Genomic DNA, 14396 nt, shown 5'->3' on the forward strand with positions numbered 1-14396 from the left:
TAGATCTCGACTAGGGTTGTAAAAGGACGAACCTGGTTGCTTACTTCTGAGACTAAAGCTGAGCAGTCGTTGACATTGAAACCGATTGTTTCTTTTATCATCTGGGCATCTTGAGTTGCATTGTCATCAAACACAGACACCTGTGTCACCAACTCTTCAAATCCAACTATTGAAGACTGGACGTCTGTTAAAGGCGAGGAGCTGACTTCTCTGATTTCGTCTAAGTGGTCCGCCAAACCCAAGCCTACAGTAGAAAATATTAGAAAACCAGTTGCTGCAATTGCTCTATTTGATTAGAGTTGCCCTACTCTTAAACAGGTGAAAAGTGTTGTAGAATTTTATGATTGACCAAAAACAACTATATGACTCAATTTTTTTCTCAGTTGTGAATTGATACGAAAACCAAACGAAACGAAGAACAGTTTGACGAAGAAAACTATTCGATGAACAATTGAAGCTTGAAATTTTTAATTTTTTTCACATTTCCTACATTTTCCCGCTTTGTAATCAACCAGCTGCTTATAAAATTATGCCTATTACAAAAACGATATCACACAAATATGAGAAAGTTCCCTGAGAGTAAGAGAAAGATATACATTCAAAAAAGTATCGTAAAACTATTTGACTCATTTGTAAACTGATATGAAAACTAAATGAAACGACCGATGAACCTCGCATCGACAGGCAGGACTGATTTTTTAAAAAGAAAACTTACCATGTCTATTGCAGAAAGAAGCTGATCAACTGGAACTGTTGTCACGACCTTGAAAACTTATTATATCAAATATAACAATTAAATTTCTTGACTCACAATAAAACAACCAACATCTTTGACGTTTGCCTACCAACGCCTCCATTATTGATTATACTAGTTAATTTCTATGTGTTTTTTGGCACAATGAGATTTTTTTCACCGTTTAAATAATTAATCTCAACACTTTCGTTTTTTTTTTAAAAAAAAATTAAATAAGGTTAAGAAATTGAAGATTTTCGTAACCTAATAGTCACAAAAACAATCGAAAAACTTTTTTTCAAATTTACGAAAAGCGTGCGATAAGAATTATATTTCCTCTGAAAACGCATAGATTATCCCAAAAAATTGGCCACTCAAAATTGAAAATGTAATCTGAAGACAACTTCGACGAACCGATGATATAAAAACCAATGATGTTTTGCCCACCATAGAACAGTTATTTTTACGTGGAAAATTTCGGATTTCTCGAGTGAGTTTACCAAAATGTGTTACTATTTGTCACAAAGATGTTTGAGAATTAATGTTACAAGGCGGCTCGGTAATGTGCGATGGCACATAAGGTCCTGACCACGCCCATCCACATTTTTGGCATAATTGTCTACCAAATGAGGAACAGATAGAAAAACCCAAAAATTATTTTTTGCGAAGTCTTTTTCAAAAAATTCTGTATGAACAATAAGATAGCCTCCTAAGCAAATAACTCAGTGGAGTTAAAATTGATGCATTAGATTGCTGTAATATGTCAATATTAAGAAAGCGAGTCAAGACGAACAGCAAAATCAAACAACAACAACAACAAACATTAATTACATCAAAAAATTTATGTCCCTCTTAAAAACTAAATTTAATAACAAAGTCAACATACCGTCAGATAAACCTAAAACTAAACAAAAATAACTTATAAATCACCAGAAAACATATGCAATCAGTCCATAAAAAGGTTTGGTAACAATTATACAAAAAAGAACAAAAACAGTAAAGTAAAAAAATTAACATATTTTTTTGAAACAGTTAACTTCAAAGTAATAAATACCATTAGGAATCAATTAATTTTACCACAAATTTACAATTACTACTGCTTCTATAGAAGGGCATTAGGACCTGTCCTTATTCATTTTTTAAAGCGGCTAAAAGGAACAACAAAGAACAAACAAATTTTCAATTGAAACTTGCCAGAAAACGCTGTCAAAACCGTCAAGCCGAATTTTTGCACTCAAAATATATTTGATTGCGCCTCCTTCAAACAGCTATAATGTAGTACGTGGCCATTCATTAGTAAGACTAGGTAACAAGTAGACAAAAAAGCGAAGTGCTAAAGTATGTAATACTTTTAATTTTTTTTTTCGAAACAAAATTACATTGAATTTCATGAAAGGCATTAATTACAAAAAGAGCTATTTAAGTAGGGTCGTCTATCCATAAAAAAGACCTCGAGACCTGTAATTATCCAGAATAATTCTTGCATCTACAAAAAGAACGTCAAATATGACAAAAATCAAATTAATTTTCTTTTTTTTTGTGAAAAACCTGTGTCGAAGCCAGTAAGATCATAACAAATTCTTAAAAAAAAAGATTTTGGGACACCAATCCCATTTATTCCCTTGACACCCATAATGTCATATTTGACCTGTAATTAACTAACGAGATTAGGTAAAAAAAAGAAACATAAAAAGAACAAAATTGCGAAGATAAAAAGTTTTTTTTTTAATTTTGGAAAACGATTGTTTTCAAAGTCATGAAAGCCATCAGCTATCCACTAATATCAGAATATCAATTCCTCTATTCTTCCATGAAAAGCCAATGAAAGCTATCACTATACAGGAAATTTCATACGACCGAAACGACAAAGTATAAATGACAGTTAGAGACAAAATTAAAAAATTCAATTGATTTCTTCAAGAAAGAGGCGTCGAGGCCGTTAAAACGATGATGTATATCTTTCAGAATTTTAATATGTTCAATTGTGCCTTATTCTGAATGCTAATAAGGTGAAATGAGAACTGTCAATAATGTGATAATTTGACAAAATTAGAAAACGTGAAAAACTGGCCAATATCAAAACAAACAAAAATCTGAAATCTTGTAGTATCAAAGCCAGAAAACAATAACTTCAAGCTTAAAACTGCAACCGAGAATAAATGTTATATCAGTGGAAAGAAGAAGCAGTCTTTCTTTGCTGACACTAAGCTGGAAGTTAAACAAATTAAGAAAAAATTAGAGGAAAAGTTAATTAAGCCATTATTTATTGAAAAGTCAATTATTTTTTTAAAAAAAGAAACGACCATAAACTTTCAATTAAAAAACTAAATGCATTAGCTTGGAGCTGCTTAGCAGGCGAATTGGTTGGACCTATCACTCCTGAGCTTTGATTTGATATGTTCTGTTCTTTATTTTTAAAAAAAAGTCTTTTTTTAAAAAAAAAACGACCGACTGATTACAACCCGACTTTGTTTGGATTGTAACTGTCCAAGAATTGCCCAAAACTAGCCTTGCTAATACTTATTGTCCGTAAGGAACAATTGATTTTTCGAATGTTGTAGATATAGACAATTTGTTAGTTGAAAACTCAAAATAAATTCTGCATTTTTGATAATCAACGAGTAAAGTTAGCAAAAAACGGCAAAGTTTTAACTACAGTGCACTCTCAGCGGACTCTGAAGTAGAAATAGCTCCCCTCTGAGTCTACAAAGATTGTATGACTGTTGTTAGGGGGTGTACTGTCGGCAAATTTAATCAAAGTGGACTAAAGTAGCTTATTTCGTGCTGTTTTTGATGAAAAAGGCTAAATTTTGAAATGTTTATCCATATTTTTTGACCAAAAAAATTAAATCAAAACAATCAACAATGCTTGTTCGTCTACCAAAATAAAATCAACGACACTATTTTTAATAATTATAATAAATTTTAGCAAAATTGACGAAAATTTAGGCAAAAATTCCGGAAAATGTGAATAAAAACAACGTGAATTCACTCTTCTTTTCTCAGAAGTTTAAACCTCGATAACTCCTTGTAGAAAACGAAAATTAAAAAAATCTTTTTAATTCCATTTTCTACGCTGGACGAGCTTTTTAATGATACCAGTCTCAACTCTCTACGATGAATATATCGAGCGGCGAAAATTCACGGAACAAAAAAAACCCATTTGAGTATATAGTTCCTCCCCCCTCAAGAGGGTCGGAACAACAAGCGTTTGTTAATCAGTGCAGGCAGGCCAACTTAGTTTAAATTTGTTGTAAATCCACCAACGTTTTTCACGATACCTCTTTTTGAGTGAGTAAACGTTTTAGGTAATCATTTTTCAAAAGCAATGTTTTTTTTTTAATATGGATCTTTTTTTTTTTAAAAAAAATACTCTTTCGGAATTGTTGATACTAACTGTCTCGTTGGTTGCTTCAGGCTAGAATTATCTGTTAATATCAGTAATTTCAAACAAAAATCGTTTATGAAGAAAAAAAACTATCCGATACGCGAATCTTAGCATATGAACCATGATGCTAAATTAAAACTGCAATAGAGTGTTTTTTATTGTCATAACTCGTTGATGATTATCTTCATGAAAGCCGTTAGTAAATATTTTTGTTTTGTCTGCTCATAATGCGAGCTAAATTTACCCTTAGGTTACTCTGATTCAGGACTGATTTAAAGTTTTACCATTGGATTGTAAAGAATCAGTACTGAAATGGTCTGAGATCACTCTGCTATGATGCGATTTCCCTTGATAAATATGAATTGCCTCTGTGAACTCTCATCGTCAAACTCCTTTTTTGAAAAAAAAACTGGAAACTGAAGTTGACACATCATTTTTATGAAAGACATTTTTTAGCATGCCATGCTATTTCAAAGATTGGAGTTGACGAGTTTAAAATATTGGCACGAGTTTTCTTCTGAGAAATGCGAGCTCATACCACTGATAAAAAAGGTAGAATTTGTTACAATTTTTTTTGCTTATAATAACGCAAAGGGGGGGTTGGGATTGATTAGTTGAAACCCATTAGTTAAAGATTCAAAGATTATCTCGATACTTACCAAAAGTTTGATCTGCAGTGACAGAGTTCTCTAACTAAGAAGAAAATGTTACAAATTAACAAAATAACTAACTCAAAAGTCAGTAAACAGCGAATACTTATGAACTAAAAACAACAAAAACTTGTTTTTCTTTGACGGCTCAAATTTGACAATTCTCTCGAGAAAATCAAACAAATGTAAATATTTGTTTTTAACGAAGCAGAAGAAATGTGACTAGACAAGAGAATAAATAAAGAGAAAGAGATCTGAAGAGGGATAATACAACGTCATACCAGTGACGCCAAAAGGGCAAAATTTAAGAAACTTCAAAACAGATTACACAAAAATAAAAAAAATGGATAACTCAAAACACCTTTGAATTTTTTTTCTTACAAAGAAAGGCAAGTCATGAATTTATGATGTATTTAACTTAAAGCTGAATTGAACCAATTTTGTAGACCTAAAAAGCCTTCATTTGCGATTTTTTTAAATTTGTTTACCACCTTTTCAAATCTTTAACTTTCGCTGTATCTCAATTTTAACCTTAAACTTGAATAGTAACATATTTCGGTGCAAAACCCAAATCGGCGCTATAGACTTTAGAACTCTGAAATGCAAAAAACTTTGAACTGGTAACATCTATTGAAAACGGCGCGTTGAAATCTTTTATAGTCTTTTTTACATAAACTGACTTTTATGCCGATAGATAGATTCACAAAAATTATTCAGGCAAAATTATCTGAAAATCTCAATAACAATTTGATAAATATTCATCGTCTGAACCTGTTCGAAAAATGCTTAAAAGCAAATATTGTAGCAGTTAAATATTATTTGCTTACCAGATATATACGCGTTACTTACTTGTTTCGCGTATTTGATAATAATAATAATACACCACGGAGTCAAATTTCTTTTCTTAAAGTGTAAAAATTTAATATCAGACTCTACTGACCTGAACAATTGTGTCTTTCCAGCACATAAAACAAGTGAAGACAATTATGGTGGTAAAAGTGACGTATTAAGAAAGGAAAAAGAACAAAGAAATTGTATTGAGGCGAGGAATTAATTCGGAGAGGGAAGGATTAATAGCAGCCTGACATTTTAATTGAAGGGAAAAAGATTTTTAATTTGATCTCCAAGTAAGCATCACCAGATATCACCCCTCCCTGCCCCCCCCCCCCCCCCCCTCATATTCCCACCCACCCACACTTGGTTCTATCAAATTCCTTGTGTTTCCTCGCTGTTTCCTCCTTTTGAGCAAAGCTGGTGAATGCGTATTTGCTGATCACTTCAAATCGATAATCGATTTAAAAAAAGGTTATTTGATGGTAACGCTTGAACGAAAGCAAACATTAATCTTGTAAGCATTAAAGTATTTTAAAAGGGTTTACGAAAAAATTATGTGAAGAATATTTTGTGACATCAAATTCGTTGTAAAAAGCTAGCTAAAAATTTCGAAGAATGAAAAATCGTCGTCAGTTAATTTTGAAGACTAGTTAACCTCCAGCTCTCTGAAAGGAATAAAAAATTAAGTGGCCTCAACAAATTAGAAATGAACTGTTTATGTGCAACATTTATCTCAGAGGAAGCATTCGCCTTGAAAAATTTTACTTCTTTAGTTGATTTTAATGTTGTTAAAATATTTAAAATGTTGCATTTTGATTTTAAAATATGGATGAAAATGGGTGTTTTTGTGTGCAGAAAAAATTTCTTTGAATAGTAACGTAGGAGCTTTTAAAAGTTATTTTTATTTTTAGGAAGAAAACAATCGAAAGAAAATTTTATAATGTGATTCTTTAAGAAATTTGTTGATGTTTATTATCTTGTTTGAATGATTTAAAGTATTTTTTTTGTGTCAAGTATATTTAACCGTATGGTTATAATTTAAATTTACTTGTTGCAAAAAATATGTTGATACTAAAACATTCCAGTGAATTTTTATATCTTAAGCTTTCAGTAATCAAAATACTGAACTTTTGCGTGCATTTTATAAGCCAAAAATCTTGAATTGAATACCATTGATAACGAATTTTTATACTTTCAGATCCGACATTTTTTGGATAAAATCTCCTATCACTATTTTGCCAGACACTGCATTGGCTGGATTAAATGTTGTGAGAAAATTCATGCATAAAATATTCCAAATTAAGTTTTACACGGTGGCATGGTAGCAGCTTCGAGCTAGGAAATCTTACAAGGCAAAAAACATCGGCAATACAAAAAAAATTTCATGTAAGGCATGATAAGATCTAATGTGAAGTTGAAAACTGAATGAGATCTGGAAAGCACTTATAAGCCACAAAGAAGCAGTTTGTTCAATTTGATGAAATAGAAGTTCAGTAGTGGAAAATATCAAACAGCAGTTCAGCCAAGCTATAGTTTCCATAACCTTACCGTGCCAAAAAACATCCGATCGAAAAATTTGTTTACAATTGTTAATTGATCTTAATAAGTTTTCAACGACATTTGTTGAAAACTCCAAGGAGATGTAGAGAGAAGCAATTAGACTAGAGGTATCTAGTAACGTCCTCGAGCATTTTACTGCCCACAAGTGTAATTTTTTGTCTTTAATTGTAACGGCTGCTCTCCTATCAAAGTAAAGGAAAACTTTACACCGCCCAGTTCGTTTCAGCGGTTTCAAATCTGTCCGGATATTGTGTTTTTGCATTTAACTTTTTGTGAACTGTATTATCCGCTATGCTGTAGATTACCGTTGCATTACTTGTTGCTCTATTACGCTTGATAACTAATCGCTCAGCTTTGCTGAATAACAAGCTTGTTTCAAACAATTAAATTTTGTTTGAGTTTGGTTAATAACTCAAATTATGATTCGAAAATGCAAAACCCCTTATGTGCAGCTCTAGGTAACTGTCCCAGCGACTGGTTAGGGTAAACAATTTCTATCTCGCAATGTTTTAATGTTCTGAGCGACCTTTTCCCAATAATCAAAGTTAACAAATGTAACCAAATTCGCACGTTAATCAAAGTTAACAAATGTAACGAAATTCGCACTTTGTGCTTTTCAGCTCACTCAATTGCTCAATAACACAATTTGGGAACTATGCTCGGCTTCGTTAAAGCCAGTAAGAGAAACTGATTTTATGCTTTGCACAAAGTTTCTCTTACTTAGGAACTTTGTTCCTCAGAAAGAAAGTTTTGAGAATATCAAAATTAATTCTCTTTTCACAAGTCAAAGTAAAGTCAAAACTGTACAATCACTAATATGATCTACAGAAACAAGACACGATAACAAGTAATTTACCGCTCAAGAAAGCGTGCTTCAATACGCACTGTATGTCAGTTTAATAAGACAAAATTAACGAGTTTCAACTGATCTCTGGTAGTTTTTCAAGCTCCTTTTATGCTGCTAGTCACGTGGATTTACATGTCAAATTCAACTGTTGATTGGTTGTAGATAATAATATCGACAGAATGTGAACACTTTTCCATAACGTCACTTTTTCAGTGTAAATTTGATGTCATGGGAAATTTGTTAACCATGTAGAAGTTTTGTTGAATATTCTGTATCAATAACAGGTTGATTCGCAATCCAATCGCAAAGAATCTGATGCAATACTGTTAAGTCGTAGTATTGTTTTGCTGGTTGTTGAGGTAGTTCGAGTTTGAGTTATAGTTTGACTTCATGAATGATGATTGTGTACTAATAATAATTGCTAAATATAAAAGTTGAACAAAATGACCAAATCCGTTTGGCTTCGATAGAATGTAACATTGAATTTCGCTTGTCACACTATTCTAGCTTTAAGGCTTGAAATGACCTTGAAGCGCTATTCAATTTGATTTCTGAGTTGTTAAGCTCAGCCGCAATATCGCCGGCCCTGTTTTCCATCGCGAAAACATCTTTTCCAGGTAGTACTGGGGCGAGCTTCACTACTGGTCTCTTGTACACTCCGTCGTTCGTTCGAACTATAGCTGACCAAATCACACCGTCAGACCCATCGATGGTCTCCGCAACTCGACCTAGAATGTAATATCCACGCTTATCGCTGTCTTCGATCAACCAAACGAGGTCGCCTTCTTTAAGGGTTTCGTTCGCCGTAGATCGCCATTTTTGCCGATTATTCAGAGTTGGCAGATATTCTTTCCGAAATCTGTCCCATATGAGATTTGCATAGGCTTGAGTTTGTCGAAAGAGCTTTCGATGATCAACAAATTCTTCCGCGCATGGTAGATAGGGTAAGCAAACGATCCTGTTGCCAAGCAAGAAGTGATTGGGGGTCAATGCTTCTAAGTCATTACCATCTGAACTGACTGGAGTCAAAGGTCTCGCATTCAACGTCTGCTCAACAATACACATCGTTGTTGAAAGAACGTCCTCGGTGACTGATCTGTTCCCCAACACTGCATACATTGCTTTCTTGCAACTTCTCACCAACCGCTCCCATACTCCTCCAAAGTGAGGTGCTGCGGGTGGGTTGAACTTCCATCTGATTCCTCGTTGAATTAGATGTTCTTCGATCCCTTCTTTGTTCCATTCCGCAGCGTACTCTGCAAACTCTCTTTCAGCACCAACAAAATTTGTCCTGTTGTCGCTGATGATCGTATTCGGTTTGCCTCTTCGAGCAATAAATCTCATTATTGCATTGAGACAACTATCTGTGTCCAACTTGGGTACCACTTCTATATGCACCGCTCTCATAGTTAGACAAGTAAAGAGACAACACCATCGTTTTTCGTTTCTTCGCCCAATCTTCACAATGAAAGGGCCACAGTAGTCAACTCCAACATTTATAAAGGCTGTTGAAGCATCTAACCGCTCTTCGGGTAGATCTGCCATGACTGGTGCTATCGTTTGTGCTCTGCCTTTTCTGCAAATAACGCACTTGTTCTTGATTGATCTTAAGGCGTTCCGTATGCCTAGGATCCAAATCTTCTGCTGAACAATGTTTCTTACATGCTCAGTGCCCTCGTGTTGATTGTCCTTGTGCTCGTTTCGCAAGAATAATTCAACCGCATGGTGTTTCCAATGTAGCAGAATTGGATGCTTTGCATTGAAGTCCAACTGACTTTTGCCTATTCTGCCTTTGGCTCTAATAAGTCCTTCTTCATACAGGAAGGGGGAGAATTGTAGAATTTTGCTGACTTTTGGAATTTCCTTTTCAGCTTTGAGAGATTTCATCTCTTCACCAAAGTGTTCTCGCTGTAGTAACTTGAAGATTGTTGCTTTTGCTTTTTCTCTTTCTTCAATGCTGACTACGAGTGTTGCTGGTTTGTGTTTATTCAATGCTCGCTGTACGTATACCACTGTATTTACTAGTCTGTTGAAGTTACTGAATCGTTTCCACTGGATAACAGCTTTCTTCTCTTCAGCCTGTATCATGAAGACTGACAAGGGTATATTCTCTTCATCTGAGGCAAATATGAGGTTCACCTGCTGTGACCATTCGCTTTCTGGTCGCTTCAACCAGGCCGGCCCAGTGAGCCACTCACTTCTCTTGAGTTCTTCAATGTTGATTGCTCTGGTGCCATTGTCCGCTGGGTTGTTGATACCGCTCACATGTTTCCACTGTGAAACATCAGTTGTATCTAGTATCTCGGCTACTCGATTGGCCACAAACACTTGTTGTTTGCGATGGGAACTGTGTATCCACTGCAATACCGTAGTTGAGTCTGACCAAAAACTGCAACCATTTATCCTCATTTCATGTTCCTTGACTATCTGTTCTTTCAAACTCACTGCCATGACTGCCGCTTGCAACTCCAATCGTGGTATTGAAAGATGCCTCATCGGTGCCACTCTGCATTTTCCAATGACAAATGCTAAGTCAGCTGAGTATTCTTTTGGTGTTGAACGTAGATAGGCCACTGCACACATCGTGTCTTCAGATGCGTCAGCAAACACATGAAGTTCGGTTTTATCCCTCTCTCTGTTGAAGTATCTTCTATCGATGCTGGTTTCAGCCACTATTGGAAGTTGTTCTTTCCCTCTCAGGAATTCTTCTTCTTCACTAGGCTCCACTTCGTTGTCCCAATGTTGTCCATTCTTAGTCCAGATGCCTTTCAGAAGTCGTCTCATATGAAAACTGAACGGAGCAAGCAATCCGATCGGGTCGAATACTGAAGATACCAGTGACAGAATCTTCCTCTGGGTCATAGGTGCTTCAACTTCCTTGTTTGTACCTCTGCATACTTGAAGACTGTCATCAGTAACGGTCCATTGTAGTCCTAGCACTGAAGATCCCTCCGTACTGGGTTCCACTTCGACTTGCTTTGTGTTGCTGATTGACTTCAAGTCTTCTGGGATTGCTTCGGTAACTGCATCATTGTTGCTTATCCACTTCTTCAGTTCAAATCCATGTTGTGAGAGAAGAGGTTGTAATTGGTTGAAGACTTCAATTGCTTCTTCCGGGGTTTCTACTGATTTGATGAAATCATCCATGTAGAAGTTGTTTTGTATTGCCTTGGTTGCTATTGGATACTTTTTTCGTTGTGCAGTCCCACTCGCTTGAGAGCATAGTTCGCGCAAGTTGAAGAACTATTAGCTCCAAATACGTGACGCTGATATTCGTATATCTGAACAGGTTCGTTAGTTCTTGGACGCCATAAAAACCTCAAGCAACTTCTATCCTGTTCAGGAACTTGCACTTGTAGAAACATCGATTCGATGTCGGCTGTTAGGGCTATTGGTCCTTCACGGAATCTGAATATTGTTCCAATCAACCCATGTAGCAGATCAGGTCCTGCTAGTAGCTTATCATTTAGGCATACTTCTTTGTACTTTGAGGCAGCATTGCAAACACGTCTTACTTTGCCAGGCTTGTTCGGGTTTAGCACTGGATGGTGTGGCAAAAACCATTCTTTCCCGAAGTTGCCTTTCACTTCGGACTCGTCCAATATCTTTACGAATCGTTTTTCTACGTCTGTATCTATTGACTGTTGATACAAATTCTTCAGGTTTGGGTCCCTTTGGAATTTTCCCTCCAGTGAGTAAAGCTGACCCAAGGCTGAGCTGTAGTTGTTCGGTAGGTTTGGCTCTGGTTCACTCCACAGCATTCCCATTTCGTACCGCTCGCCTATGAACTTTGTCGTACTCTCTAGCATCTTTTGTGCCTGCAGTTCCTTCTTTGACTGACTGACGACGTTGATTTTGGAAGCATAGGTTTCTATGTCCCACCAGGTTTGGATATTCTCAGCCACTTTCACATCTTCAGTGAAGGCGAAATGACAAAAATTTTGTCTTCTTTTGCCCGTCATGGGTCCACTGACTTCCCATCCTAGCTCTGTTAGAACGGCGAAAGGTTCACTTCGTGTTCCTATCTTGTAGTCCAATGGTCGTTGTAGCTCATAAGCATCCTGACCAAGGATGATGCCAACTTCCATCAAGTTGAAGCTTTTGTTGGGTAAAACACTCAAGTGGTTGAAGCTTTGCTTCAGCTTGTTTTAGTTGTAGTTTGTGTTTCCCAAGGACATTGACGGGTGTGCAAACGCTTCGATTGAATGCACCTTTGAATGTAGTCCCTTTATTTTGAGAGGAACCTTTTCTGTCTTCAGGTCCTTTGTTCCATGTATGCCAGCTATGTTGAGCATCACATCGGTGCCTTGGGCTCGTAACTACTCTTGCACACTTTGATCGATGAATGAAACCGTTGATCCACTATCGAGGAAAGCGTATGTATTCAGCCTGTTGCCACCGCTCTGTATTGAGACAGGAACTATCTGAAGAAAGCTTGTAACTTCGTTACTCTGATTGATTGTTGCTGCGCTTACGTTGACTGCGTGATTGCCCTTGTCCATTTGGTTTTCTGAGTGTAGCAATCGGTTGTGCTTCTTGATGCATCCATTGATGCCGCACGCATTGACTTTACAATCTTTGATTGCATGTCCTTTGCCTAGACATCCGTAACATAAGCGTTGCTTCCTCACTGCTGCGTACCGATCATTCACACACATGTTCCTGAATAGTGGACAGTTCCATATTTTATGAGTGCCATTAGCTAGCGGACAGTGATCACTTTGCGTTTGCTTCGTTTCTTTCACGTTGGAACTTGCACTAAAGTTCGATGTTTTCGAGAACCGTTTGTCTCTATTTGTGCTTCTTCGGTCTTCTTCTCTTCACTCTCCCTTGAAAGCTGAAAACCCTTCGTGCACGAATGCTATCCTTGATAGCCATTTTTCAAACATAATCAGATCAGGCCAATCTTCATCTTTATCATCAACATAGAACCACCACTTCTCTTTGAGAACTTGGGGTAGCTTATCTACTGCCATATACAGTGTCGAGCTTGATTGAAGATCACCAATCTGCTTGTACTCTTTGAGCACATTCACAGAGTTCGAAACAATAACTGAGAGACTGATCAGACCTGTTGAGTTGTGTGGTTTTACCTGACTTGCTTTGCGAAGGCTCTCCAGTTGTGCATCAATGATCACATGAGGCCTTCCAAATTTCCTCTCGAGAATGCTCCATGCAGCACCATAGAACTGTCCAGAATAGCCCATTCCAGAGATTGCTGACCTTGCCTTGCCTGTCAGTAGAGTCTTCAGATGGCTCATCTTCTCTGAGTCTGGTATTGGTCGTTGATCCACTGTAGCAATGAACATACTAGACCACTCCGGCCATTCGAGAGGGTTCCCATCGAAGTTGTTCAACTTCAGCTTTGGTAGGCTACTACTACCTGAATAGCCAGTGTTGTATCGTAATAGACCAGCTCTGGGGGAAACGTCCCGGTCTTCAGCACTTGAGGATCGGTCTCGTGAACTGCGATATCGTGAGAAGTGACTATGCCTGTTCACTTCAGGAGTGGCTTCGAAGCGAGCTGTTGATCGTTCTGGCGTTAGAAGGTTGTCGATCCTGCTGGCCCAGTCTGAGACATCTCTCTTCTTTGGGGAACAGTTGAAGGGTGATTTGTCGCGAGCACCAGTTGATTGGGAACGAACATCATCGTTCTCTAATGCTGTTCTCTTCACTTTGCGCTCTAGCTCACGCTCTTCCTCCAGCAGTTGATGCTTGGTTTCCAGTTCCTTCATTTGCATTTCTAGCTCTAGCTTCCTCCGCTCGAACCGTGCTTGTTCCAGTCGCATCTTGGTTTCGAATTCGATATCGAATTTCTTCATCCTTTCCTCGCGCCTTTGCTTTGCTGAAGATGTTTCCGAAACATTCTCCGTCTCTTGGCCACTTGTTGTTGCTCCATTTTGCACTGTTTGAGCAACTGGGTTGTCCGTTGGGTAGTTTTTGTTGCTCTCGCTGTCGTTCACTGCTTGATCTGTGTTGCTTTGCTCTGCATTCATTGCTGGTTGCGTGCCTTTGCTTATATATGCAAGCCAATGATAGTCCAAACTTGCCTTGCACTTCCTTGCTTCTTTCAGATGCTCTTCAACGAAACTTGTTGGGTAAAGTGCGAACTTGTTTCGACGCTGCAGTTGCTTGGGTATTTCTTCTTCTAGTAGGTGAACAGTCTGTTGGTAGAGGACCTTTAGTTTGTTGGGTCGATCTGAATCTTCAATTATTTTGTAACCAATCCCTGTTTTAGTTTTGACTTCTTCCACTAAGTCTGGGAATCTCTTGTCGTACCTGTGAGCTGTTGATTGAAGCTCCTCTCTGCTGGTTGTGCTCGAATTGCCTGGTTGCTGTTTGCTTTGCTTGTTCCGTTTAAACGAGGTCAATTCTTCAACGTGT

At 37.2% G+C, this 14396-nt stretch overlaps 1 protein-coding gene across 1 annotated transcript in view; it reads right to left on the reverse strand.

The window, feature by feature from the left end:
- The window catches only part of LOC142335567 (uncharacterized), an 88751-nt gene that overhangs the window by 54764 nt on the left and 19591 nt on the right, over positions 1-14396 (reverse strand). The window contains exon 5 of the mRNA XM_075384106.1: positions 33-244. Within this exon, the coding sequence (XP_075240221.1) occupies positions 33-244 (212 nt within the window). The remainder of the gene's footprint in view (positions 1-32; positions 245-14396) is intronic.

This window comes from Convolutriloba macropyga, chromosome 2, assembly GCF_964194025.1.
Source record: "Convolutriloba macropyga chromosome 2, txConMacr16.3, whole genome shotgun sequence".
In the NCBI taxonomy this organism is placed as follows: Eukaryota; Metazoa; Xenacoelomorpha; order Acoela; family Convolutidae; genus Convolutriloba; species Convolutriloba macropyga.